Genomic DNA, 25,644 nt, shown 5'->3' with positions numbered 1-25,644 from the left:
GGCGAAATGTGCGAATAACGAGTTACTACCCAGCATTGCGCTACGTCGCGTGTTTCTGACCATGCATGTTGTCAGCAATAACGAGCTGGTAGGTGGCGCCGCGTGGTATTGTACGGTGACTCGTCAGCGATAACGCACTACATGGTATTGTACGGTATATCGTCAGCGATAATGATGTCGTAGGTGACGCCGCGTGGTATTGTATGGTGAGTCGTCAGCGATAATGATGTCATAGGTGGCGCCACATGCTGTCATTCCACGGTGGCACCACCTCGTGGTGTTACTCTACCGTGGCGCCGCCACGTGGTATTGCACGGTGCATCGATCGTCAGCGACGACGTCGTCCCGGCTGGTGCCGCCGCGTGCTGTCGCGCGTGAGGTCGTGACTGTTGCTTTGTCTGCTGCAGAAGGCAACTCACACGAGGCAGCGGTCGAGTCCGGACGTGATAGCGAACGTCGTCGACGACAACGCGACGTCGCCGAAGCAACGCAAGCTCGACCGCGACAAGGTTAGTGCAGCGCACGCTGTGACCAATCCGCTGGCGTGTCCACTCTGGGGTCATTCAGGGGTCATTGAGAGCTCGCCTGGCATGGTGTGACTTCACGTTTACAATACTATTGGTTTTTTGTTTGTTTTTGTTTGTTTGTCTGTTTGTTTGTTATTGTTTAATTAATCGATTGGGGTGGTTTGATTGCTTTGAAATGTGTGTCTATGTATGCATGTAGTTATAATTGCTTGGAGCTATCTGAGTGCCTTCTGACAGTAGTTGTCGCGTTATAGCCGATGTATTTAATGTGTATCTATCAGAGTGAAGTTCATATTACTATCATTCTAAACGATTATAGACATAGTGCCTTCTGACAGTAGTTCTAAGTTGTCTTGTAAGTTGTTCTAAGTTGTCTTGTTTAGTTTGCACGCATCAAAGTGAAGTTCCTATTACTATCATTATGAACATGGGAGTAGTAGGAACATGTTTGTCGTTCCTGGTACCATGCAGTCGTCATGAACTAGTAGCTAGCTAAATATAGTGCTTCGTCAAGTGTCAATCAGTAGCTGCTCGTGGATATGTGACAGTCAGCACCTCTTGTTGTAATAGAGCTCTAGCATATTTCTGTGTTAGCTAGTGTCTGCTGTAATTCGTGGAAGTTGACCACAGGATGCATTAGCATGTGTGTTTCTCTATATCTGCGTGATGCGGTGTGTGAACGTGTGTGCGTGTGTGTCAGTGTGTGCGTGTGTGCTTGCGTGTTTGTTTGCATTCATATACGTGGGTATGTGTGCATGTGCATGTGTGTCCGTGCGTGCGTGCTTGCTTGCATATGCGTGGGTATGTGCATGTGCATGTGCGTGTGTGTCCGTGCGTGCGTGCTTGCGTGTTTGCTTGCTTGCAAATGCGTGAGTATGTGTGCGTGCGTGCGTGCGTGCGTGTGCGTGCGCGCGTGCGTGTGTGTGTACGTGTGTGTTTATGCTATTACGCATCTCCTTCTACGGATATAGTTTGTACGTGGGTTATGTCATAGGACATGGTAATAGGATTTGTCATGTGCGGGGGCCGCCAGATTCGTTAGTTTACATGATTATTCATAGTTTGGCATTCATAGCTGGTCCATGACGTTTCAATTAACGTTCGATTTTCGACCCACATAGGGTGCGTTATGTGGAATCCCTTAATGACTATGTCGCTTTAATTGTCGATGCACACATTTTCCTCCTTCGTCGTCGTGGGATGCCAATGTTCGCTTTGAGTTCATATTAAATTTTGGCGAGCGTGTGTGCGGTGTGGATCGTACGGATGTGCTGCATTGTGGGCATTATATAGACATGGGTGTGAACAGCTTGCAGAGAGAATTACAGCTACTTGAATTACAGTCTGTATAATAGTGTATATCCGTATATGCATGAGCATATGTCTATGTATGTATGTGTGTGTGTGCGTGCGTGCGTGCGTGCGTGCGTGCGTGCGTGCGTGCGTGCGTGTGTGCGTGTGTGTTTGTGTGTATATGTGTGCATGTAATGTCGTGGAATATGTGTGCATATAATGTCGTGGAACTGAAATTTTGCGCATACTTCGTTGTTGTGAACGTGAGATAGCACGTCGGATCTCAGTTGACATGTGCAAGTGGCACTACTAATATCGCTGCACGGCGGCGGCCGTGTCTTGCAGGAGCTGTTGAGAGATGAGATATCTGACGTGGCCGAGTCTCCTCCCAGCACGCCTCCACCCGACTACGATGAGAAGATGGATGAGTGCACTGAAGACCAACCAACTGATAAAAATGTGAATGCTCTCGTGTTGTGTCACTTAAGCCTAGCACAGACTTGCGACTTTTTCATGCAACTCGGCTGCGATTCTAGAATTGCAGCCGAGTTGCATGAAAAAGTTGCAAGTCTGCGGGAACATGCAACTGCAACTCGTAGCGATTCTGGTCGCTTGCAGGTTTGATTTCCAGCAACTCATCGCTCGCAATCGCTTCGAAATCGCATGTGTGCGGGTAATATAAGTCATTGAAAGACAATGGAAAGACAAAAAGACAATGGAAAGAAGCGACTGCTGTTAACAGCAGTCGCTTGCATGCGCACACACGGTGAAGCGTGCGACCGATCGCATGCGGTTGCAGGTTGCAGCGACGAGCAACCAAAAGTCGCAAGTCTGCGCTAGGCTTTAGTTCTCTAGAATTCGTGCACGGTATTCTTCTTCCGTGGTTTCGTAATGTATTGATGGTGATGTGTACGTTGACTTATATTTTTCTATTGTGTAGTGTAAATAGTCTGTGATGAGCTATTAAGTAATTGTGAGGTATTTGTTTAATATTGTGAGGGAATCGTGAAGGAATTTCATTATTTAAAGTAATAGGAATCTTACTCTGTATTAAACCTAGAGAATTATGTTATTCTATTTATTATCTGTAGTTGAGTCCCATCTGATATAGGTAAATATTGAGGCTAATTATAGTCCAATGTGAGTCATGATCAACACCTTACTAAAAAATTCTATTTTATCACTTTCTATACATTACACTTATGAAATCATGGCCAACTGTTGACATTGACACAAGACTATGTATTATGTGTGTATTTATACCTTTCTCTCCAACTCCCACTCTCTCCCTGCCCCTCAATCCTTCTCCAATTCTCTGCCCCACAATCTCCCCATCCGTGGGCCACACAACCTCCTTCTTGCGCAGGAGTGTGCGCTCATGGACTCATGGCATCTAACGTGCGTCTTGCAGAGCGTGTTACCACCCAAGATACCACCCCATCTGCACCATCAGCAGCAGCAGCAGCAGCAGGTTCTGCAGCCGACGCTTCAGCCGTTGTCGCCGCCTGCACAGCTGCCGGGCTACGCCGACGTCTCACCACGCCAGGTGCAGGTCATGTCGATGGAAGACGACGACTTTTCCGCGGAGCCCGAGCCGGTAAGACCGCGCCCTGCGTCCACGCGGCGACTCCTCTTTCTCTCTTCCTCTCTTTTTCTCTCTCTCTGGCCTGTTGCTCCCTCAAGGGAGGACTCCTTCATCTAGAGAGTTTCCTTCCTTCCTCCTTATCTGCTTAGTCCCCCTGATGGGACATGAGGCCATGTCTAGAGTTTGGGAGGGTGTTTTTGCCCCTGGGACTGGTTTATACAGGGAGAAAGGGAGGGGCGAAATGTGACGGTCAGGTGTCAGGAGTGCAGATGAGAGGGGAAAATCATTGCTCTAATGGCTGATTCTCTGGCCACACCTAGGGGAATTCGTTGTTCAGCCACCCCGTGGTAGAATGCAGCCATCTCCCAGATGGAATCTGTCAACCCAGACTAACCTGGGGGAATCCCTCATTCTGGGCTCCCTATATTGTGGGTAATTGCTCATCCAGGGAGACGGGAGTGCAGGAGAGAAGTCTGGTTATAGCTAGGGCGGGAGAGCGCGCCATCCTCCGGCGTTCACAGTTGCCTGCATTCCCGCATCCCAGAAACCCAGCGGTATCTGCGCGGCGGAGCTCGGCATTTTGTGGCGGCGCCCTCGTGTAGAGAAATCATCTCATCGCGGCGGCGGCGTTCCGCGCGATCGTGATTAGCAGAGGTGGAGCACGCGACTCGGAAAAGCCTATTAGCCTATTGCCGGCCGTCTAAGCTCGGCAGCTATGCTAATACTTCCTGCGCGGCGAGGCTTAGGAAAGCGCGGCGCGGTGGGCTGATGCCGCGTGAAGCTGCGTGCGCACGGATTCGTCTCGAGCACCCGGCGTCTCACCCGCTCCCGTTGATCAAATCGAAAAACTATTGGGAGCGGAATTCGCGCACGCGTGTAAGCTAATTACAACGTCGTTATGTGACGCATTCGATCGTGGATCGGTGAGGGAGGAAGGCGGGATGCATGGATGTGATCGTGGATCGGTGAGGGAGGGAGGCGGGATGCATGGATGTGATCGTGGATCGGTGAGGGAGGGAGGCGGGGCGTGGGGATGCGATCGTGGATCAGTCACGTTATTTCCATTAGATGGTCTCAGCTCACCTCACGAGAGTGCGCGGATAATGAATACACGACGCTTTTAACGGCGAGGCATTATGATAATACAATTATTAATCATTAATGCACGCATTGCAGTACAATGTATAGATGTCTGTAAAAATGGCGGGTAAACGTGAGCTTGTTTGCATCGTTAACGCACAGTTCCGATTATTCATACTCGAATGTTGCCCGCAAACCTGTCAGAATTCTTTACACGTCGATCGTAAGCGAATAATGTACTACCCTCGTCCGCCAGTGGGATTTAAAGAGCTTATGTTATAGGCTAGAGAGGGTATAGAACTCCTTGCTGTTCCTGCTCACCCTTCTCCCTCTTTGATCTGTGAGAGTGCTCTCACTGGCTTCTCCTGAGATTTTGCTTTTTTTTATAGTTCCAGTCAGAGCCCACTACGCCGACCATAGGCAGCTACATGTATAAAGTAGGCACACCTGTTTTTTTTTCGGAATTGCAACCCATTTGTCGAAAAATGCAAGCCTAATGCCTGTCGCTATCTCCCGTTTAGGCGATTTACCTCGTGGTGTGACACAGCTTCCGCTTGCATGAACCCTGGTGCTTGTTGCTCCTTATTGCTAGACTTGCTTCCAAAAGGTTGGCGGGATAACAACAGGAAAAGTCCTAAAGTTGCTCATTAACATGTTGAGAAGCATTTTGTTGGTGCTTGGCTTCTATGGCTGTTGTAACGCAAAATTAAACCTCTGTGCATGGGTATTATGGTGACGGTGATTCGCGTAGCTAATTCTAAAACAAATGCTGGCACGTGGAAATACCAGCTAGCAACTGCTGCGAAGATAAGGCAGTGTTTTACGTCACCCTGGAGAGTTAATGTGGAAGAGTGGCACTAGACTGATTCCACTGTCTTTGACGTTGTACTCGACATGATGCATAACTGCATATGATCATGCATCATGCAGCATCAACAGCGTCAAGATGGGCTTTGTAACTCTGCCTGGTGCCATCGGAGTTGCTCACCAATCAACAAGCAGGAATCACAAATAAACACATAGCGTCCCTCTTGATTGACAACAGACCAAAAAAAACGATAAAAAAAACTGGTCATTGGTTTGATAAAGATAGGTTTCGTGTTCCCGGAAATTCGATTTTGCCCACTGCAAAGCTAATCGTACCATCAATGGCCGTGGCTTCACCAATTTGAATACATACATCAGCCGTTGGTTTCGACCGTCAATATTACGAAGTCAGTCTAGAGGAGGGCGGCAGGTATTCCACGAGGCAACCGTTTGAATTCCCTACCGCCATGTTGTTAACGAGCGCGTGCATTCCAACGTGCGCCGTGAGTCACCGAGTTATTTTTTCGATGTTTAAAGTGATGCCTGTTGTGTTTTTTTCCCGTGCTGCCCAGAAGAGAAACGCTGGTGTCGGGGTAATATCACAGTCTGTGTTCTATGATCTTGAACCCCTCCTCGAAAACGCACGGAGCCTTAGCATGATTCCACATGCTCGCTGCATGCCAGTAATGATCTTTCTTTCTCTCGATCTCTCTTGCTCTCTCTCAGTCTCCGCGCCCTTGTCACGGTGGTCTCAGGCTGGCTAAGCTCGTCATGGACGCACGATGTCCAACCGTCTGAATACTGACACTGTTATCTGACCATAGACACTCTTAGGTCCAACCGCCAGAATACTGACATTCTTATCTGACCATAGGCACTCTTATTTCCATCGACGGACGATGTTCAACCGTCTGAATACTGACACTCTTATCTCACCATAGACACTTATGTCCATCGCCGGACGATGTTCAACCACCTGAATACTGACACTCTTCTAAGCTGACCATAGACATGCACTCATATGTCCTTCGACGCACGATGTCCGACTATTGACACTCGTAGTACCTACTATAGTGGCTCGACTGTCACTCAAAACATCAGTAACATCGCACGCTTCCGAGTTGCTGGTGCGATTATTTTGTCACCGGCCGTTGGCGTCGTGACATTCCTGTCGTGACATCCGAATCATCTTTCGCTGAGTGTCGATGGTTGTGGTCGTGAGTGATTCGTAAAGTCGCGTGCAGTGATGACCTGGCGAGCGTTGACCGCAGCGGCCGAAGTCTTGTCTCGCGTGACGAGAGCCTGGAGACTGAGATTGAGTCTGTCTGAGTTTGACTTAGTGCTATATGTTATTAGCCGTGCATTCTCCCGTGAAGACGAATAACGAGTTCTAAGTTGTGTCAGTGTTGCAACACACACACCTGCCATGCAGCCATTGTAGCTTGCATCTCAGTACACGTGCAGCTATTGCAAGCCACATGCCACAGACCGTTCTGCCGGACACCCGCAGGCATCGGAGAACGAATTTTGCACAGGGGAGAGATAGTGATCCGCTAGGGGACGGCTCTGATTGGCTAATTTTGTCTCTTATTTATTTTATTTTTTATTATTTTTGGCTAATTTTGTTTTATTTTAGAATTAGGGATAGGGTTAGGATTAGGGTTAGGGTTAGGGTTAACTGATTTCTATATCCACAACTTATTTCTATATTCACTATCTCTCCCCCTGAGACCTACTATCGGAGAACACACACGCAGGCGTTGTAAAACACATGCCACACCATCGTAGTGTTAGTATAGGTGTTGTGAAGCAGATGTCAATATTGCAGAACATGCACGATTGCTGTAGACTACTTCTAGGTATATTGTAGAACACGTGCAGTGACTGTAGAACACGCGCACTGATTGTAGAATACATGCAGTGATCGCAGAATACAATCGGTCTTTGAGGAGCTCATGAAGTCATTTTAGAACACATGCATCCATTACAGAACACATGCAGCCATTTAGGAACACATGCAGTCATTGTGAAACGCGTAAGTCATTACAGAACACATGCAGTCGTTGAGGAACACATGCAATAATTGCAGAACACATGCAGTCATTGTGAAACACGTACAGTCATTACAGAACACATGCAATAATCGCAGAACACATTCAGTCATTGAGGAACATGTGCGAGCTATGTGTGGTGCATCTGCGTACATTGTGTATGCTCGTCGAATGGCCGCATGCAAAACCTCCACGTTTGCAAGTCGAAACTTTGTCAGAGTAACGTCGGTTCTGCCTGATTAACAGATCGAGCGGGCGTTTGTCGCTAAACGGCTTGCGAACCTTATTACCAAATGCCATTCAACTTGTCGTCGCTCTGGTTTTGTTGTTGTTGTTGTTGTTAGATGTTTGATGTTTGATGAAGTACTTGTTGGAATATTTACTGTCAGCAGCATGCTACGGGAAAGCTATGTTGATGGAGTTATCATGAAAATTCTTTCTCGTCTACTAGATCGTCATTAAGCTGTTTTCAACTCTGTTACGTGTTGTGTTTTGTTCGTGGTCCTAGCTGTTCTCTGTCTTTCGTAAATTTCGTCATTATATTAATTAAACAAACTGTAAATGAGTATTTTCGCATACGAATAATTTATGGTTAAATTGTCATCCATTAGTTTTGTAGTTGTACACGTGTTCGCAATCTCATATGAATATTTGTGAAAGCACCTAATGAATACGTGCGTGAATTATATAATAATCACGTGCGTTAAAACCAGCTCTAATGAATAATAATCAACGTGATTGCTTGCTGAACGCAATTCCATTTATTTTGACGTATAAATGACATGGTGTGCTTAACAAGGCATGTCGTGATCGTCCTCGTTTCGCTCTTTGCCAAGTTGCAGCTTTGCAATAAACACTTGCTTATAAACTCTGTTTATGGTGATGTCGTTTGAGTTCTGTTGCTAGTTGATACGGACGTTTGTAGATGTATGAGCAGACAGTTGCTATATGGTGGAGTTAGCGTTAGTCGATAAAAGTTTTATGTGATGTGTCGACAGATAATATCGCTTACTCTGTTTCGATTGTAAGTGCATTACACGATAATTCATGTACAGTCCACAATCCCTTGTCGAATTCGAAAAGCCCTAAAATTTATTTTTTTCGTGAAGTACTGTATTGCGGATGACTATATAAATAAACTAATACTATGGTTATTCTTTATTTATTCGACTCGGTGTGAATATGAATAAGGTTCCTTGCGGAAATGTTAACATGTTTGCTTACGGGGTGCTGCCAAACACTGCATTAGTGCGTTAACACAATATATAGCACATGCATTGCACTACTGTTGTAAAATCTGAAAAATTCCAAATTCCAAATCACATATGGGGCCAAGTGCTTCGGCTGAGATATTGTGGGCCTGTACTAGTCGAAACAGAGATCACGCGGTGTAACGGCAATCGACAATGCTGCCGGCGTTTCGATTGACAAGATAGATATTATAGACGTTATGTTTACGTGGAGTCACATCATAATGCGGGAAATTTACACTCATTTCGTACTGGTGCGCACTGCGCAGTAAGAATCTGAGTGTGAGAGTGCATGCCGATAACTCGTCACTTCCGTGTCGTGCCTCATGCTGTTGTTTGTGTTTACAGATTGACGACCATGGCCCATTCAACAAGCTGCTTACGCTGAAAACCAAACCTGCTCACTTAGCAGTCTTTCTCAACTACTTGATATCAAACAGCGATCCGAACCCTTTGGTAAGGCCAGCTCTTCTTTGTTAGCAGCACTGTGGTAGCTATCTGTGATGCTGATGCCCATTTGACAACGATGCCAATGGCTCACGAGATCGGATACTCCTAGTTACATCCTTTACTGAGATACACGGGGACCCTCATATACCACTACCATGATGTTGTTGTGGATATTAAGAATCGTTTAGAATTATTTCACCTGCAAATGTTGCAAATGAGTCTAGCGCACGTCTTATCGCTGCGTTATGATCATGTTATTATTTACTAATCTTTTGGCACATTGTGTGGGCGTGTTTTTTTTTCATCACCTAGGGGGGGGGGCGGTATCACTGAGCGAGAAATACGTGAGCATTCGGTGCGAGAAATCACGGTGTTATCGCGGCCAGTCTCCGTAATTGATTAGTATGCGGGCAGGAAGCGGGGAGTGAAAACACGGTTAATGGGTATTGTTTTAACAGCTGGTCGTGATCGCGAGAGATGCGGGTGGCGGGTCGTGAATGGCTTCGCGCGACCCCACGCGGCGTGTGATGCATCGCACTAACGGCAGCCCGATGCTGCCGTCTCGCATGTCACCGGCTCGTGACACACAAGCTCATGGCTCATAATCACCCCGCGCAACCAATCCGTCAATCCGTCTGCGATTTGATTGTCATCTGCGAGTCACGGCGTTTATCGCGCTCGTTGTTCGATGTTCGAGAAGTCATAGCATGCATTGTTTGATATAGGGGGGTTCGGCACGGACGTTGTTCAATGTTCGGAAAGTCGTTGCGCGCATTGTTTAACGTTCGCAGAACGTCTCGGACGTTCGATGTTCGAAAGGTCTTCGCGCGCATTGTTCGACGTTTGAGAGTTCGTCATGCACCTTGTTCGAAGTTTGAGAGATTGTCATGCACATTGTTCGAAGTTTGAGAGTTCGTCATGCACATTGTTCGAAGTTTAAGAGATTGTCATGCACATTGTTCGAAGTTTGAGAGATCGTCGCTTTCGTTGTTCGATGTTCGTGAACAACGGTCGCGACGATTGGTAGTGTGAAGCAACCCAGTGAGAGGGTGCCGACTAAAGCTGTGACCGATGTTTCACCTCGCAACTTCCTCGGAGACAGTTGCCGAGGGCAACGCGGAATATTATGCGAAAGTCATCTCGCATAGGGCTTCCGATACGCTTCTGTTAATTTGCAGCATCACTCTGGTCGGGTTGCATTCTGTCGGATTTTACGGCAAATATCGACACGACGGCGGCTAACTCTCCGAAATGTTATCGGAGCCGTTATAAATATTACGGAAAGTGCAATGCACTCGCAAGAAGCGCGCGGGAATCGAATAGCGCTCTGACGATGCTTCATCATTCTCCATTGTGTAGGAATTTTTATCGTCTGATATCTGCAGGGGTTTTGAGTCGTTATCCGCCGAAACCTCGAGCTTTTTTCTCCTTTTGCAGTTATTCTACGTCATCACAGATGTGTACATGCAGGGAACGGTGAAAGACATGAAGCGATGGGCCTACGAAATCCATTCCTCCTTCCTAGTCCCGGACGCGGTGAGTATGCGGGATGGGCGGTGCGAGGCGGGGCAGAGCGAGGACTTCAACGTAGCCATGACAACCAGCAACTCTCATTTCCCTTGCTCATTGTAATCAGAGGACAGTCTGCTTTTAGATGTTACCACTGGATTTCAAATGGATTTGCATTGTATTTGTGCGCGTACATGTGTGTGAGTGTGTGTTCGTCTGTGCGTGCGTGTGCGTGCGTGTGGGTGCGTCCATGCACGTGTGCGTGCTTGCATTTGTGTGTGCTTGCACGCGTGCGTACGTGCGTGCGCTCGTGTGTGCTTGCACTCGTGCGTGAGTACGTGCGCTCGTGTGTGCTTGCACATGCATGCGTGCGTACGTGTCTTCATGCCTGCATAATTTACACAATAATGCATGCACTCCTGCCTGACTGCCTGTCTGCTCTCGTCTCATCTGCAGCCGCTGCGTGTCAACGTGGAGACGACAGTCTGTACGGACATAGACAACACGCTCGCTAACCACTCAGACATCGAGTCGGTGATGCGATCGGTGTTCAGACAGGTGCGCCACATCGCCAACTGTGAAGTGAACGAGATGCTCGCGGACTTCAGAACAAAGAGGGCACTAGGTACGTTTGCTGGGCAGATGTTAAAAGGGAGGGTGAAGGAGGAGGGAGCGAGGGAGGGAAGGTGGGGCGGAGGGAGAGGGGGAGGAGGCGCGGAGGGAGAGGGAGAGGAGGGGAGGACAGAGAGAAAGAAAAAGTGGGAAAGAGGAAGCAAGAGAAAAAGAGAGAGAGAGGGGGGAAGGAGGGAGAGATAGACGAGAGAGAGAGAGAGAGAGAGAGAGAGAGAGAGAGAGAGAGAGAGAGAGAGAGAGAGAGATAATATGTTTAATATGAAATGAGAGAGAGAGAGAGAGATAATATGTTTAATATGAAATCTGTATGGATATTTTTCTTGCATCTAGTTATGTGATGTGTTTTGCGTTGGTACAGGTCTTGGTAGTTTATACGGAGACAGTCATTTACAAGAGAACATGGACAGGAGTAAAGAGTTGAAAATTGCAGAACAAGTGTTGCTGAACCATCTTGAACAACTATCGTAAGTTTCCATAACCTCTCTGGCGCAACTGGTCATCATCTCGTTCATGCTCACAGTAGCCATGGCAACGGATGCTGGTGGTGGAGATGCTGGCATACTGCTGCAACGGGGCGACGTGGCCGTGGCTTCGTTGAGACATAGTATGTTACTGGCGCGTATTTTACTGTTGAATATTGCTGAAGGTAATCTCATATTTATGAGCGCACCACTCGACTGACTCGGTGGCTTTTACTTTAGGGACTAACGCGAGTAATGCAGTCAATATTGATGCATGAATGTTTGTGTCAGTGCACGCCCTTCCAACTGTCCAAGATTTGTGCGAGTTCTTCTGTGCAGTTGCAGTCTGTGGAAACGATTCCATCTGACATGCGAAATCTTTTTAATCGGGTTATAATTTATGTCCCAGTAATACCGAGTATAGCGAGAATTTTACGGTTGGCGTAAACAACGGCGAATCTCATACTATAAGTCGCACTGTATAAGTGCAATGCCGAAAGCCGGGTTCCTTTTGTTGTTTACGTAATTGCTTACCTCGTTTGTTTGCAGAGACGATTTCGAAAACCAAGGTGATAAAATGTAAGTGCAACTCACAACAAGAGAACATGAACAGGAGTAAAGAGTTGAAAATGCATACTGACCCCCCCCCCCTCCCAAGAAATACCGCATACCGCGGTCATAAAATATCACACGCAATCGGCAATTTTTTTTAAATTTCTCTACACACTGGCTATAGTTGAGACGTCAGCGGGTAGCAAAGTGCTGCAGTGCTAGGCTAGTGAGGTCACACGTCCGTCGCTGAGCCGTCACAGCGCGGGGCACCTGGTGGCTGGCACGCGCTGCTCGTACGTACGCGCTGTTATTTATGAGCGCGTGTCGTCGTAATGGCGTCGTGGTGACCTGTATTGTATGCTGATTAGTGTCGGAATAAACGTCTGCAGCCTCTAGTATGCTCTAGATGCGGGCTTAGCCGGGGTGCCGTGGCGCAGTAAACATGACCCCTCACTAACTTTCTAGCTCTACGGTTTCTACCCCAGTTCTAAATGAAAGAAAATCTATGTACATGCATCAAATATATATATATATATATATCAGGAGTTAATGAAGACAAACTTTGTCTCCATTAACTCCTGATATATATATATATGGCATGAAATTTCAATTGGTTCTACATGGTGGTATTGGTCTTTGTATTGATTTAATACAGTGTTGACCTATTGATTTTTTGGAGGGGTGGTGTAGCTAGACTGCAAAGTGATGCTCTTTTATCAACAGTTATCTCTCACCTCTTGATTATCAGGCCGTCTGGTAGTATCAGGGGTGAATATTGACAAATGACAATTTCTCATTAATCACCCCTGATAGCATTATGTGCCTAATACTGGACATTTAAAAGAAGTACAGGAAATTTAAAGGAGTTGGGGGTGGGGGGCAATGAAGTTAGGAGGTAATTGGAATGTGAGTCATTAAATCCGCTACACATAGTGAGTAGAAAATTTTGACAAGTTTCTTTTTTGGCCACAGTGTGGCGCTAGCGTGTGCTCTCGCGACGCTGATGCGGGCGATCGGCTGCAAGGGGCAGAACATCGAGAAGATCTACGAGAAAGTGCCTCAGTTCTGCGGGCCGCACAAATCTCGATTCCGCTTCTCGTCAAAGTCTTCGAAGAACAAGGCAAGTCGCCACTCACGCCGCCAGGGGGCGCTACCAACGCCGTCCACCGCTGCGGCGTGATAGATGTAGTTGCGTGCCTTGTCCGATACGTGTTTCTTGTAGAAGCGGTTTATAGTGAGAGCAAGCAGGTAGGATAGAGAGAGTAGGATAGATAAGGAGCAGGGAGATGAGGGGAGAGAGGATTAGTGCACAGTGCTTGTGGTCCGTCGTGTTCGATGGTAACGATGCTAAATAAAGCGCAGATTTCTCGAGGTGGAGAGAGATTTCTGGCACGTGCCGCACGCAAACGCATGAATCCGTACATATCAGCCATTGCCTGCAATGTTCCCCTCACATGTGCTTGTCACGAACGCTTGGTGATCGATCACTCAAGTGCGTCTTCACGGTTTAATCGCTAATGCCACTCGTGCTATTCCACACAAGATAGGTGACTTTTAGGTCATTCCACGTTGTAAGGAGAGGGGGATGGTGAGATCTAGTAAGAGCACTAATGATAACAGATACGTTGACGTTTTGTGAGACTTCGTAGAAAGAGAGTGAAATCATGTACTGTTGGTGTAAGAGCATTAACACACATGCACAAGCACCAGTATGCATACACACGAATGCATGCACACACGTATGCACAGACACATGCACATACACACACATGCACACTCATGCGTACATGGACATACACACACATACACGCATGCACGCACTGACGCGCTCACACATACACAAACCCTCACACACACATGCGCACACATGTAAACTCACACACAGACATACACACACACACACACACACACACACACACACACATAAACACACACACACACACACACACACACACACACACACACACACACACACACACACACACACACACACACACACACACACACACACACACACACACACACGCACACACACACACACACACACACACACACACACGCACATATACCTACTAATAATGATGCTCAATGAACTCTTGCAGGTACTGTATGTGAAGGGCCACCAGTTCCAGCAGGCACACTACACGACGGTGACGAACTGTCAGGTCTGCGACCGCATCCTGTGGGGCATCGGCTTCCAAGGCTGGAAGTGTGACAGTAAGTGCAGCTCGCAGTGAGCAACGTATTAACCGTGCAGCCGTGATTTGCACGGTCAGTTTTGAAACTGCACGGCCAAAAATGTGTAGCACGGCCTAAAATATTGATCTAAAGCCTTGACTGAGACACACGTACAAAAAAATTGCACTCCCACAATACTCATTCCTGGCTAATACCCTGGCAGAGAGCCATACTCGCTGTTATCTTTAATACCATGCGTCATTAAGTACTACCTACCAATATCATTATTAGCCCTAACGGGTGTTAGCATTGATAAAGCTCTGATTAGTGTCGGTGTTAATGGTAGTATGGTGTGAGAGGTGTCAACTTACTGTAGCTGCAGGGTGGGTGTTAACATTAAAAACGCCAGGGAAGAGTAGCAGGTTGTGTGAGTGTTAATATACTAGTATATTCTATTATGGTGTGAGCGACATTATAATTAACATAGCTGCAGGGACCTGGGTGTAAAAAGTAAGTGTTGAAGTAATATAATATGAGAGGCAAAAACATAGCTATGCAGGCTGTTAAGGTAGATAGCTGGTGTAAATATCATCATAAGTTTACCATGTTATTATAACATAGGGTGGACAGAGGTTCCTGTAGATGAACATTCCTATTACAAATACAATGGATATGAAGGGTGATAACGTTATCAAAGCTGGAAGGCGTCAACGTTAAAGTATCCAAGGGCATGTTAAAGGTACAGAAGCAGATGACGTCAGCATTAATGGATATTGGTTTGCTAACTGTCAAGTGCCACAGTGCTCTGATAAGTGCTAGCGTTTCTACGGTGTGAAAACAGGTTTTATAACTCGTCTGAGCCGTGAGTGAGGTTACGTGAATGCTACGTGAGGCGCCTGTGTTGTTATGTTGACGTTTTGTTTGTACGGTCCCCGTGTGGTCCCCGATACCTTCACGTGATGAGACTGAATCGTCATGACCGCACACGGAATTTTCTAGCGTTCATCGCAGAGGTTATACCGTGGGCGCACCATTAGACGAAATTATTTTTCCAATTATTCGGTCTGATATTTGCATTATTTGTGCAGATCAGTAACTCCTTTGTTTCGTTTTGGTGTTATGCAATAGGAACCGCCCATGTAGGTTGCGTTTCATATCGTATAGATTTCATGAGATTTCAATTCGTATAACGTTTCCGCATCTTAGAGCGATCACAAATCTCTAGTAAAGTCGCTTTGCTGCGACTCCTGTATTGCTCTAGTTTGGTTGAAGTGGCTACTGTACTGTTAAGTATCGGGTGTGAGGTAGCAAAAGAGCTGCCAAAAAACGCCGCTGTGCAAAGTACACGGCTCAGGTATCTCAGGTTAAAAATCTCAGGTATGCGCCGCAGACCTCTCTGAGACCGCCACGTTAATTGATAACAGCATATCGTAGAGATACCAGGTGCTGTACGCGTCTGTAATACCTTGTGACCTACTTAATCCGCACCTCTCTGCTGATGGTAACCGTACGTGGGTGCCGGCCCGCTTCTGCGCATGCGGCTCTCGTCTGCGGTCAGGTGGGCCGGCTCATGCACCCTTCCTCTTCATACACACACACGCACACATACACACATAGGCAGTATAGTTGCAGTGGCTGTCAGCGGAGGAAGGTGCGCTAGCGTACATAAGAGGGAAGCTATTCTATTTGTTGTGGCACCTGGCGAGCTCAGTACAGTGGTGTCAGCGAGGATATATAACAGGGGAATCTGAATCTTGGAGGATATACGTGGCAGCGAGGATATATAACAGTGCAGTCTGGGAGGAGGTAGGTGGCACCAAGGATAACAGTGGAAACTGGGAAGACATAGGTGGAACCGAGGATATATAACAATGGAGCTTGGGAAGACATAGGTGGCAGCGAGGATATATAACAGTGCAGTCTGGGAGGAGGTAGGTGGCACCAAGGATAACAGTGGAAACTGGGAAGACATAGGTGGAACCGAGGATATATAACAATGGAGCTTGGGAAGACATAGGTGGCAGCGAGGATATATAACAGTGGAATCTGGGAGGACATAGGTGGCAGCGAGGATAACAGTGGAAACTGGGAAGACATAGGTGGAACCGAGGATATATAACAATGGAGTTTGGGAAGACATAGGTGGCAGCGAGGATATATAACAGTGGAATCTGGGAGGACATAGGTGGCAGCGAGGATATATAACAGTGGAATCTGGGAGGACATAGGTGGCAGCGAGGATTATAACAGTGGAATCTGGGAGAACGTAGGCGGCAGCGAGATATAAGCAGTGAATCGGGAAACGAGCGGCAGCGTGACGCGTAGGGAGCGAGCCATGGAGCGCATGCTACAGCCCGCGCTGCGGAAGACACTTGAGCTGGGGTCGTTCTTCGTTGAGAGACAGCGCTCACCGAGCAGACACGGAGACGAAGGTTGTCAGCATCTTCCTCTGTATTTCTCTAGCTCTCTCGTCTCCTCTACACACTAGCTCTCGTCTTTATCAGTCTCTCTCGTCGTTCTCATCTCTCTTCTCTCTTCCTCGGTGCTCTTCTCTCTCATCTCCGTCTCTCTCTCTCTCCCCCCATCTCTCTCTCTCTTCTCTTTTGTCTCTCCTCTCATCTCTCTCTTCTCTTGTCTCTCTGCTCTCTTCTCTCTTGCTCCACTCACATCACTCTCCGTCTCACCACCACTCACTCACTCACTCCCTCTCTCCTATCTCTCTCCTCCTCGCCCCCCTTTCTCTCTCTCTCTCCGTCTCCCTCCCTCTCCCTCGTCCATCTCCTCTCTCCTCTCGCTCTGCCTGCTACTCTCCTCGTCTTTTTCCTCTCCCTGTCCTCATCTATCTCTCATCTCTCTCTTCGCATCTCTGCTCATCTCTCCTATCTCCTCCTCCCTCTCCTTCTCTCTCTCTCTCTCTCTCTGTCCCCTCTCTCCCCTTCCTCTCCCATTTCTTCCCCTTCTCCTCCTCTCTCATCTTCATAAACGACCACCGATTTATCTTAACTATTCTGTTGTTGTCATCGTCCTTATAATCGTGATGTCCTGTTGTATTGACAAATATTGTTTGTGGTAGTACACCCCTTTGGGCCTATGCCGTATAGGTTGTGTCGAATGGACTTACATCCTATTTTCTATCATGTCATGTTAGGTTCCCCCCCCCGAGTGGGGGTCTCCCTCTATTTGTGTTACGTCTATGTTACGCACCTCTTAATTAGCCTTATAACTGTAATCTCTGTTGTCTTGGTTGTCACCCTTTATGTGAACTGTCCGAGCTGCAGGAATATAAGTTTTGTTATGGAGTCCTACTGATAGGGTCTATGTCCCAGGTACTTGCCGGAACGCTACCTCTGTACGTCCGATATACCCGGAACGTACCCTTGGTAGCTATCTAATCGTGCAGGATGTCCGTCGCCTACGTCACTAACATTAGTAGGAGTTCTACGACCTACTCTAACCTAAGCCGTAACCCTAAACATATTCAAAAATTCCAAATAGGTTAACAGGGACGTTCCGGTATAGCCGACCGTACCGAGGTACGTTTCTGCAATACCCTGGGGGCCTAGACCATATATGGTAGACGAAACAAACAGCCCTTTATGGCGACTTGCGTATGTTATTTACTTTTGTCATGTGTACGGTCGCCGCACGTAGTGTTTAGAATGGTCTTTGCTCGCGTCATAGTTCATTAAACCTTGGTACCATAACCGTTGATGACTTCGCCTTGTTTGACGCTCTATCTTCACCGCTCGTGTGTTCGAACAACGCTATCGCTTGCCGATTCAGCCCCACTCTCTTGTGTGTGTTGGGAGTCTAGTCGCTTCATCGATGGATAGTCAGCGATGTGCCGCTTTGTGGCCTTCCATCTTCTCACGGGCTGTCTTACCAATCCTTCACGGACGTGAGTCAGTGAGGTAATGACTGCGCTCGTCCGTTTGGACTGCTGCCCAAGCTCAGGGCCGTGCCATCGTCTCTCTCCTCTCTCTTCTCTCTCACTCCCTCTCCTCCTCGGTCGTCCTCTCTCATCTCTCGTCTCATCTTCTCTATCAGCACCCTTCTCTGCTTTCCTCTTCTCTCTCTCCGTCGCTCTCTCTCCTTCTCTCTCTCTCTCTCTCTCTCTCTCGCGCGCTCTCTCTCATGTGTAAGCCAGCGACCCGCGTGTCGTGCGAGCGGAGGCAGTGAATGTAGTGTGGTGGTATGGTTTCGGTATCATCGGCTAACGCCGTACGGTTAAACAATGGCGTGCTACACACACAGATCGTGAATGATGCAGGCGTGGACATCTGCACTCAAGTGGAACAGACGGACGCTGGACTCGGGTGATACAAGAGCAATTGCACACGGTTCATCCGGTTCCAATTATATACTTTCCAGTGCGTGCGTGCGTGTCGTGTGTGCGTGCTGTTGCGGCGTTCATGTACGTAGTCCGTGTGTACGTGCGTTCGTACGTCTGTGCACATGTATATCCGCGTTTCGCGTGCATGCGTGCGTGCGTGCCTGCGTGTCTGCTAGCGAGCGGTGTACGTGTGCGTATAATAACACGGGAGTGGGTGGAGGATATCCTTGTGTCAGAAGTCAGGGATGAGGGGCGGGTGACTGTTCAGGCACTAGCGAGAACTGACAGGCGTGCCCGTATCACACACGCGCGCGCGCACGCACGCACACAGAGAGAGAGTGGGGGGGGGGAGAGAGAGAGAGAGAGAGAGAGACAGGCAGACGTACAGAGACACACATACAGAGAGACGTACAGACACACTAGCAGCCTTGTCATAGCAGAGCAGTGCAAATACACGGACAGATCATTAGCCGCTAGTCGTTAGACTGTCAGCAGTGCATACTTCCACGAAGTGACTCACTGCTCTGATTTCACGTCGTTGTTGTTGACGTGGGTCGTGATAGTACTGCGTTTCCAGGTATTTCGTTGATATTTCGGTATTAGAGTGTGTGTAGTAGCGTCGCTGATTTTACGAACTCGGCTACTATGGTTGGGATATCGCGTACAGTATGCAGCAATGAGTGAGAGGGGGGTTTACTTTAAGCGGGTTGTCAGTGTGTGTATGTGTGCGTGCGTGTGTGTGATCACGTTTGCTGGGGAGGGGGTGCAAGTTACGCCGCTCAACTTTTAAACTTTAAAATGTTTCATCTACAGTAAACTAGACGTGAACGTGGCGATTGCTGTTCTGATTTGTGATTAGATGAACGGTCTGACTATTTACTCGTCGGTGAGTTATGAGCAGTTTGATAATCGATTGCAAAATTGGATCGATTGCATCGATTGGAAAATTGCCCAATTTCGTGTTCATAACAAGACCCCTCGCTCCTGCTGCCACCTGGATAACATTATGTACACCAAGAGTACATAACATAACATGGACAGTCTCTATTATGCACTCTTGATTACATGAATCTGTTCCTACTGTCTGCAGTAGTAATAGAGGAGAATATTCCTCAGTGTAATGATACAACACCTGTGGTCCGTAATGTTGTTTACTGACTTATTTTCTATGTTTGTCACAGTTTTATATCATTCGTAAGAGCTGGATGATAACAGTTATCTATTACCAAAGAGCTTATAATGATAATAATAATAATCATTCTAAGCTCTTTGCTATTACTAAGACTGAGTATAACCAGGAGTTTAATTGTACACTTTCTTACCCGTTTAAGTGACACAGATAGATGCTTTATAAGAGGGGCATGCACATTGTGTTGGTGATATTTAGATGACATAGTTTATTTTCAGTATTGTTTAAAGGTGCCCTGCCTCGAGGTTTCAAGCGGAAAACAAAAAATCAGGCAAAAATGAATTATTTTAACATTGCACGTTTGTACTTGCCTATATAATTATGATAGGGGGGAAAAATTGCTCAGGAATACGTTCATTCAAAGCTTTTAGACTACAAGGTGAAAGTGTCATGTCGAATGTTTCAAATAGCGTTTACTTTTACCGCACTGCGGCGATGTTGTGACGCCTCTTGTTGCTATGCGGTGTTGCAAGCGCTGAAGGTCATGAAGCCTGCATAATTATGCTCATGAATTAGGGAATTCCCTATTATCTACTCCTGATATCATATAACACATGTGTTATATGATATCTATAGCTGTGCTGGTTATACGTGACCTGCGTCGACTCTTGCCGCCATGATACAGAACCGCGGCGAAACGCGTTTTTCGAGTTTCTTTTTTCGTTGAGGGAATATAGGCTTGATACATATTTTTACAGTTTTATTTTCAAAGCTAACGTTCAGTTAAAGTGTAGTGAGTTATTTACTTACGTTCTTACAGTGGTTTGTCACAAAAATGTTCGCGGGAATGCATGTTTAATATTGCGGGTTTTTTGCGAGCTTGCGTCAGCGCTATAATATTGATAAGCGAATCTGACATTGCTATGAGAATGACATGCCTCTCTCATGTTCTCTTCTCGTGCAGACTGTGACTTCAACCTGCACAAACACTGCGTGGATAACATTCCCTACCATGAAGACTGCGTCGGCAAGAAGGACAAGCGCAAGGACGACAGCAAGCGCAAGTCGACGATCGTCAACATCTTCAGGAAGCCGAGCACGCCGAACCCGTCAGCAAGTAAGTGCTCCGGTCCTCCGGCCGACCCGATCCCAGACCCACCCGCCCCCCTGTCGCCGCAGCATCTCACGGAGACGCCTGTCTCGGGTCACTGTCCTGTCCCTCCGTCCCCCCATCGGCGCCGCGTCTCACGTCGCGGAGGCGACTGAGCCAGTCTCGGGTCAATTTTCCGTCTCCGCGGACTCGTTGCTGTGTTCCGTCTCGCAGAGGTGAAGCCCTGCGCTCCGGCAGCGAGCAAGCGTTCACGTCCTCACCGTGTCTCGATCGAGGCATCTTTAGACGACACGTAGTGAAGTGATGTCTCGTGTTATGTTGAGACAGCGCCGTGTAATACATGTGTCGTGATATCGTGAGATGGTGCAGCGTGATGATGTCTTGTGATGTAATGTGTTATCTCAACAGCATGGTGTAGTAGTAACAGCCATGTTGTACAGGTACTTGGATGCACATGCATCGTTTTATTTGTATATAGATTATATATGCTGCTGCATACGTGCATTCGTATGGAACGTGCCGAATGTTTAAATGCGGTAATTAACAACGAGACAGTCAGCTGAAGGCTAATAATTTGTTTTATAACCGTAAACATCCTTCTCTGCTCAAGTAATGTATGAATGTTTAACGTCTTGCATCACCAGCGGTGTCGAATGGGGTGCTGTTCTATACCCTAAGGCTCTTCGTGTTTGTCTGCCTCGCTCACGTGCGTGGAAATCATGTGCTATTTTGCATTGTGTAACATACTGATACCTGCACACACTCCTGCACACACTGTCTGTGGCGGCACTGTATGTGGTCGTAGTCACCCTAGTTAATGGTGGTGGTCATTGTAGATGGGTCAGCGCACATGGCTGGTCTGTATCTGTTAGGTAATGCTGTGTGGTGTTTGTGCTCCACGTGTAATTACTAACTGTGTCATGATGGTGGTGGGGCTACTCAAGCATACCGCACCAGCACAAGCACGCACAATGCAGCTCAACCCCAGCTAAGCTCATAGGGTCTATGTCCCCCAGGGTACTATCGAAGGTTACCCTGGGTACCCTTCGATATATCGGAACGTACCCTGGTAACTATCTGATATGGATAGGGTTAGGGTTAGGGAGTAGGCGTAGGCGACTCCTTAGACTCGTTAGTGGAGTAGACGAGGTACGGTCCGGCATATTAGATAGTACCAGGGTACGTTTCGATATATCGAACCGTACCCAGGGTACTCGCCGATAGTACCCTGGAGGACATAGACCCTCTCAGCCCCAGCTAACTGCAACGTGGCACGACTGACTCTCGCTAGCATATCGGATTTCGTTTGAAATTGAAACGCGACTCTTGCTAACGATGGCTTTCTTGTTCACTGAATAAACTTACTAAACTATTATTACAGCCAAAGTAAAGCTATTCAGCCAGGAACTTGTAAACAAGAGTCTTTCCTGATGAGAACTGGCGTGTGTACATTTCTACCATTGCTGTAACCTTATAACTTCATTAGAGGATAGGTTACCCGATAAGTTGGCTTGATAACATCTCGGGGGGGGGGTGATGGAATTAAAATGCATCTTGCTGCTACTACCTGTTGTTATTAATAATGCATCCATCGATCTTAATACAATATCTGTCACTCCTACTAAGGCATCCTGTATTTAACAACGTTTCCAATGCCAATACAATATGATGATTGGTAATTAATACAGTAATCATGCACAGAAAACGTACGTCTGTCGTGTCTGACGTCGCATTTAGAAGAACGTTTGTCCAAGATTGCACTTCGTTGTTTATTCGTTCGTTTGTTCCAACGTTCGTTCGGGAGTCGAGCGCATCTCCGACCCCTTCGCCTGATCGCACATCTTCGCAATTCTTCCCAAATCCCGTCTGGTTGCACAGCGTCCGGTGTCTCGTCTCGTTCACGGTAGTCTAGTGGCTTGTTGCTCGTGGCTTGGTGGCTTTCCGTGTGGTGCACCACTAATACCCTGTCCTCGTGTGTGCTGTGCGCACTCTCTCTCCGTACAGCTCATACTTCTGCTGCAGTTATGCGCGCGAAAACCCTCTACGAGGAGAAGGAGCGCGAGGCGCCCATCCAGGAGATGCCGGGCGGCGCCACCAGGGGGCCGACGTTGCACGCGGACGCATCCTCGCCGGAGAAGGACGACGTCGAGTCAGGTAGGTGGTGCTGCCGTCGCAGCGCGAAGCGGCGATTTTGTCGCGGATGGCGGAGGAGTGGCGGCGACTCGCTGTCGCCCGCACGAAGGCGAAGAAATCGAATCCTGAATGTTGTTGTGATGTCGTTGAGCGCGTGAGGGCGCCACGTGTAATGCTCGCTCTGCTGCCGCGCAGGTGCAGAGAAAGAGAAGCCCGCGCAGAGCTACGTGGAGAGGCTGCGGGAGCGATTCGACAGCCAGCCGTCGAAGGAGCGAGAGGATTCGCCGATGGGCACCGCCGCCGGCGACGCCGGCGCCCCCGCGAGTCCAGAGGTTCGCAGGTGGGTGCGAGAGTATCGCAAGGGTGGCGGGTATGTGTCGTCGTGGCATGAGGATGGAAACCGTGCGTACGGGTACGTTTCTGGTGGCGAGTTATTATTTTTTTAGTTGCTGTCCATCTTTTTTTTTTCTCTCACGGTCTTCACTGCCGTGGCGACGTCCGGGAGTTTTCTCGCGACGTCGTGGTCCGTAACATCGTCGTTGTAACGACCCGAGGATGCTGGAAAGACTGGAAAGAGTTGTCGCAGTTCTGAAGCTAAGGGAAAATTTTAAAATCTGCTGGTTTGCCTCAAACGAAAACGTTTCCGTGGTTTCGGATTGAATTTATTCTGCGTTTCAGTGCGATTGAACTTTTCGCTTTGTTGCGAGCCTTCTCGGTTGAGGTTTGGTCAAGTGAAACATTTCAGTGTGGAAAACATTTCCGCGATTCACGCAGACAAAATGAAATGTCTGAATAGTTAAATTTAGCTGATTGAGACTGTTAGACCGCTTTGTAATTGAAATTTTTGGAGTGTGGGAATTTCTGAAGGCAATAGCAGTTGCTGTCGTAAATTTCTAGCGAATTGAAGGCAATCGAGCAAATCTAGCAAGTTGAGTGCAAGTCTTTCTAGTATCCTTCACATTAGTTAGTGCTGACTTTCAAAATTACGCTAACATGCATGTCGCTATATTGGGAAATTTAATTGCTCCGTTCGTTTCCCATTAGGTTTCTGTATTTAGTTGCAGTAACTAAATTAATGTGACATTGCTGAAAACTCACAGAAACGGTTGGTGATGTTAAACAGTTTTGATTAATAACACCAGTGCTTTATGGTGGTGAGTTTAATTTATAATTTGTTTGCTAACGCCAGTGTATGTTGTTCACGTGGCACTAAGCACGCATTTGTTATATGCACTGTAAGTGTAACGTTTTTGGTTAACGTAGTGATCCTCTTATCTATAACTAAGGGCAGGATCAGTTTTTTTGCGTTTGTTTCACTGCTTGCATTGTCTAACGTTTGCTTTTTCTCGTTTGCTCCTTAGTGCATTTTTACCAGTGTGCTAATTTTATCACCCACTACTCTTCTGCTTCTTTTGTCTTGCACCTTGTCAAAGGTTTACTAACTGAGGGCTTGGGATCATGCGAAAATAAGTTTTCATCCTGTGCCGCCATGGTAGGGTTTCATGATTAGTATCCATTGTAGTATCACCATATGCTAATAGTCGGGCTAAGTCAGAGTGTATTACGGCGTAAGATTGCAAGACCCGTTAGGGATTAGACCTGATTAATGTTTCCCACTCAATATTATTAGAGGTGCAGATCTGAGATTTTTTGTTTTGTCCTAACTGATCCTGGGACATCCAGGTGCGGATCTAGGGGGGTGTCCGGGGGGTCCGGACCCCTCCCCCTTTAATTTCAAAGTGCCCTAAAAAATTAAAAGAATTTTCTGCTAAAAATTTGGAATTCCATCTTGCATTCTAGAAATCAAAATTACTGCTCAGATGCTCTCAGAATGCACCAATTTATATAAATTTACTCTGGGGGGAGGACCCCAAACCCTCCCTAAGGGCCTTCGGCAGCTTATTAAAACACCAGAAAAATTAAGCAAGAAAAAGTGCCCTTTATTTCTTCCTGGACACCACCCTTTCAAAAATCCTGGATTCGCCCCTGACATCTAAAACTATGCCGGAAAAATTACTATCCAATGTAATAACACCATGAACTCATAGTAAGGCAATGTATTGGCGCCATTGTGAAGGTAATACATTGCACCATTGAATTAAAGCCGCACTATGTGCATCCAAACGCTAATTTCTCCAGTACTAGACTAGCAAATACTTCGTGTCATGCATAATCAAACTACCTTATGACAAAATAAACTCTAGTTGCTCCCATTTCACTGCGTGTTTGCTTAAAACCCACAAGAAAGAGGTGAGAAAACTGGCATTCTGGCGCAAACACCCGACTGTTTGCCAAACAATTTAGCTTCGAAGTGGTGAGGTGACGTCACATGTTTTTATCTTTGCTACACCCGTACCGCTGTACCGCAGCACCGCTGTGCGGTTGCTTGGCAGGGCAACGCGAAAGTGTCAACAACATCGGAGAATTTGAACAACATTGGAGGTATTTTCAAATACCTTTTATAAGACAACGCGCAGTGAAATGGGAGGAACTAGAGTTTATTTTGTCATAAGGTAGCAGGGTTCTCCCCAGGATGAAATTCAAACAGGGGGGAGGGGAGGA

The 25,644-nt window shown here is 47.2% G+C and overlaps 1 protein-coding gene across 1 annotated transcript in view; it reads left to right on the top strand.

Annotated features, from left to right (window-relative positions):
• LOC106814337 (rho guanine nucleotide exchange factor 11-like) overlaps positions 1-25,644 on the top strand; it is a 66,027-nt gene that overhangs the window by 22,608 nt on the left and 17,775 nt on the right. Inside the window, exons 7-19 of the mRNA XM_014818639.1 lie at positions 408-509; positions 2,166-2,279; positions 3,232-3,417; positions 8,942-9,049; positions 10,481-10,579; positions 11,009-11,177; positions 11,544-11,649; positions 12,196-12,225; positions 13,171-13,318; positions 14,301-14,415; positions 20,803-20,955; positions 22,954-23,103; positions 23,278-23,484. Coding sequence (XP_014674125.1) covers positions 408-509; positions 2,166-2,279; positions 3,232-3,417; positions 8,942-9,049; positions 10,481-10,579; positions 11,009-11,177; positions 11,544-11,649; positions 12,196-12,225; positions 13,171-13,318; positions 14,301-14,415; positions 20,803-20,955; positions 22,954-23,103; positions 23,278-23,484 — 1,687 coding nt within the window. The remainder of the gene's footprint in view (positions 1-407; positions 510-2,165; positions 2,280-3,231; positions 3,418-8,941; positions 9,050-10,480; positions 10,580-11,008; positions 11,178-11,543; positions 11,650-12,195; positions 12,226-13,170; positions 13,319-14,300; positions 14,416-20,802; positions 20,956-22,953; positions 23,104-23,277; positions 23,485-25,644) is intronic.

Source organism: Priapulus caudatus, unplaced genomic scaffold (assembly GCF_000485595.1).
Source record: "Priapulus caudatus unplaced genomic scaffold, Priapulus_caudatus-5.0.1 Scaffold26, whole genome shotgun sequence".
In the NCBI taxonomy this organism is placed as follows: domain Eukaryota; kingdom Metazoa; phylum Priapulida; class Priapulimorpha; order Priapulimorphida; family Priapulidae; genus Priapulus; species Priapulus caudatus.
Note: the sequence above shows the minus strand (reverse complement) of the source record. Positions and strands in the feature narration are given on the sequence as shown.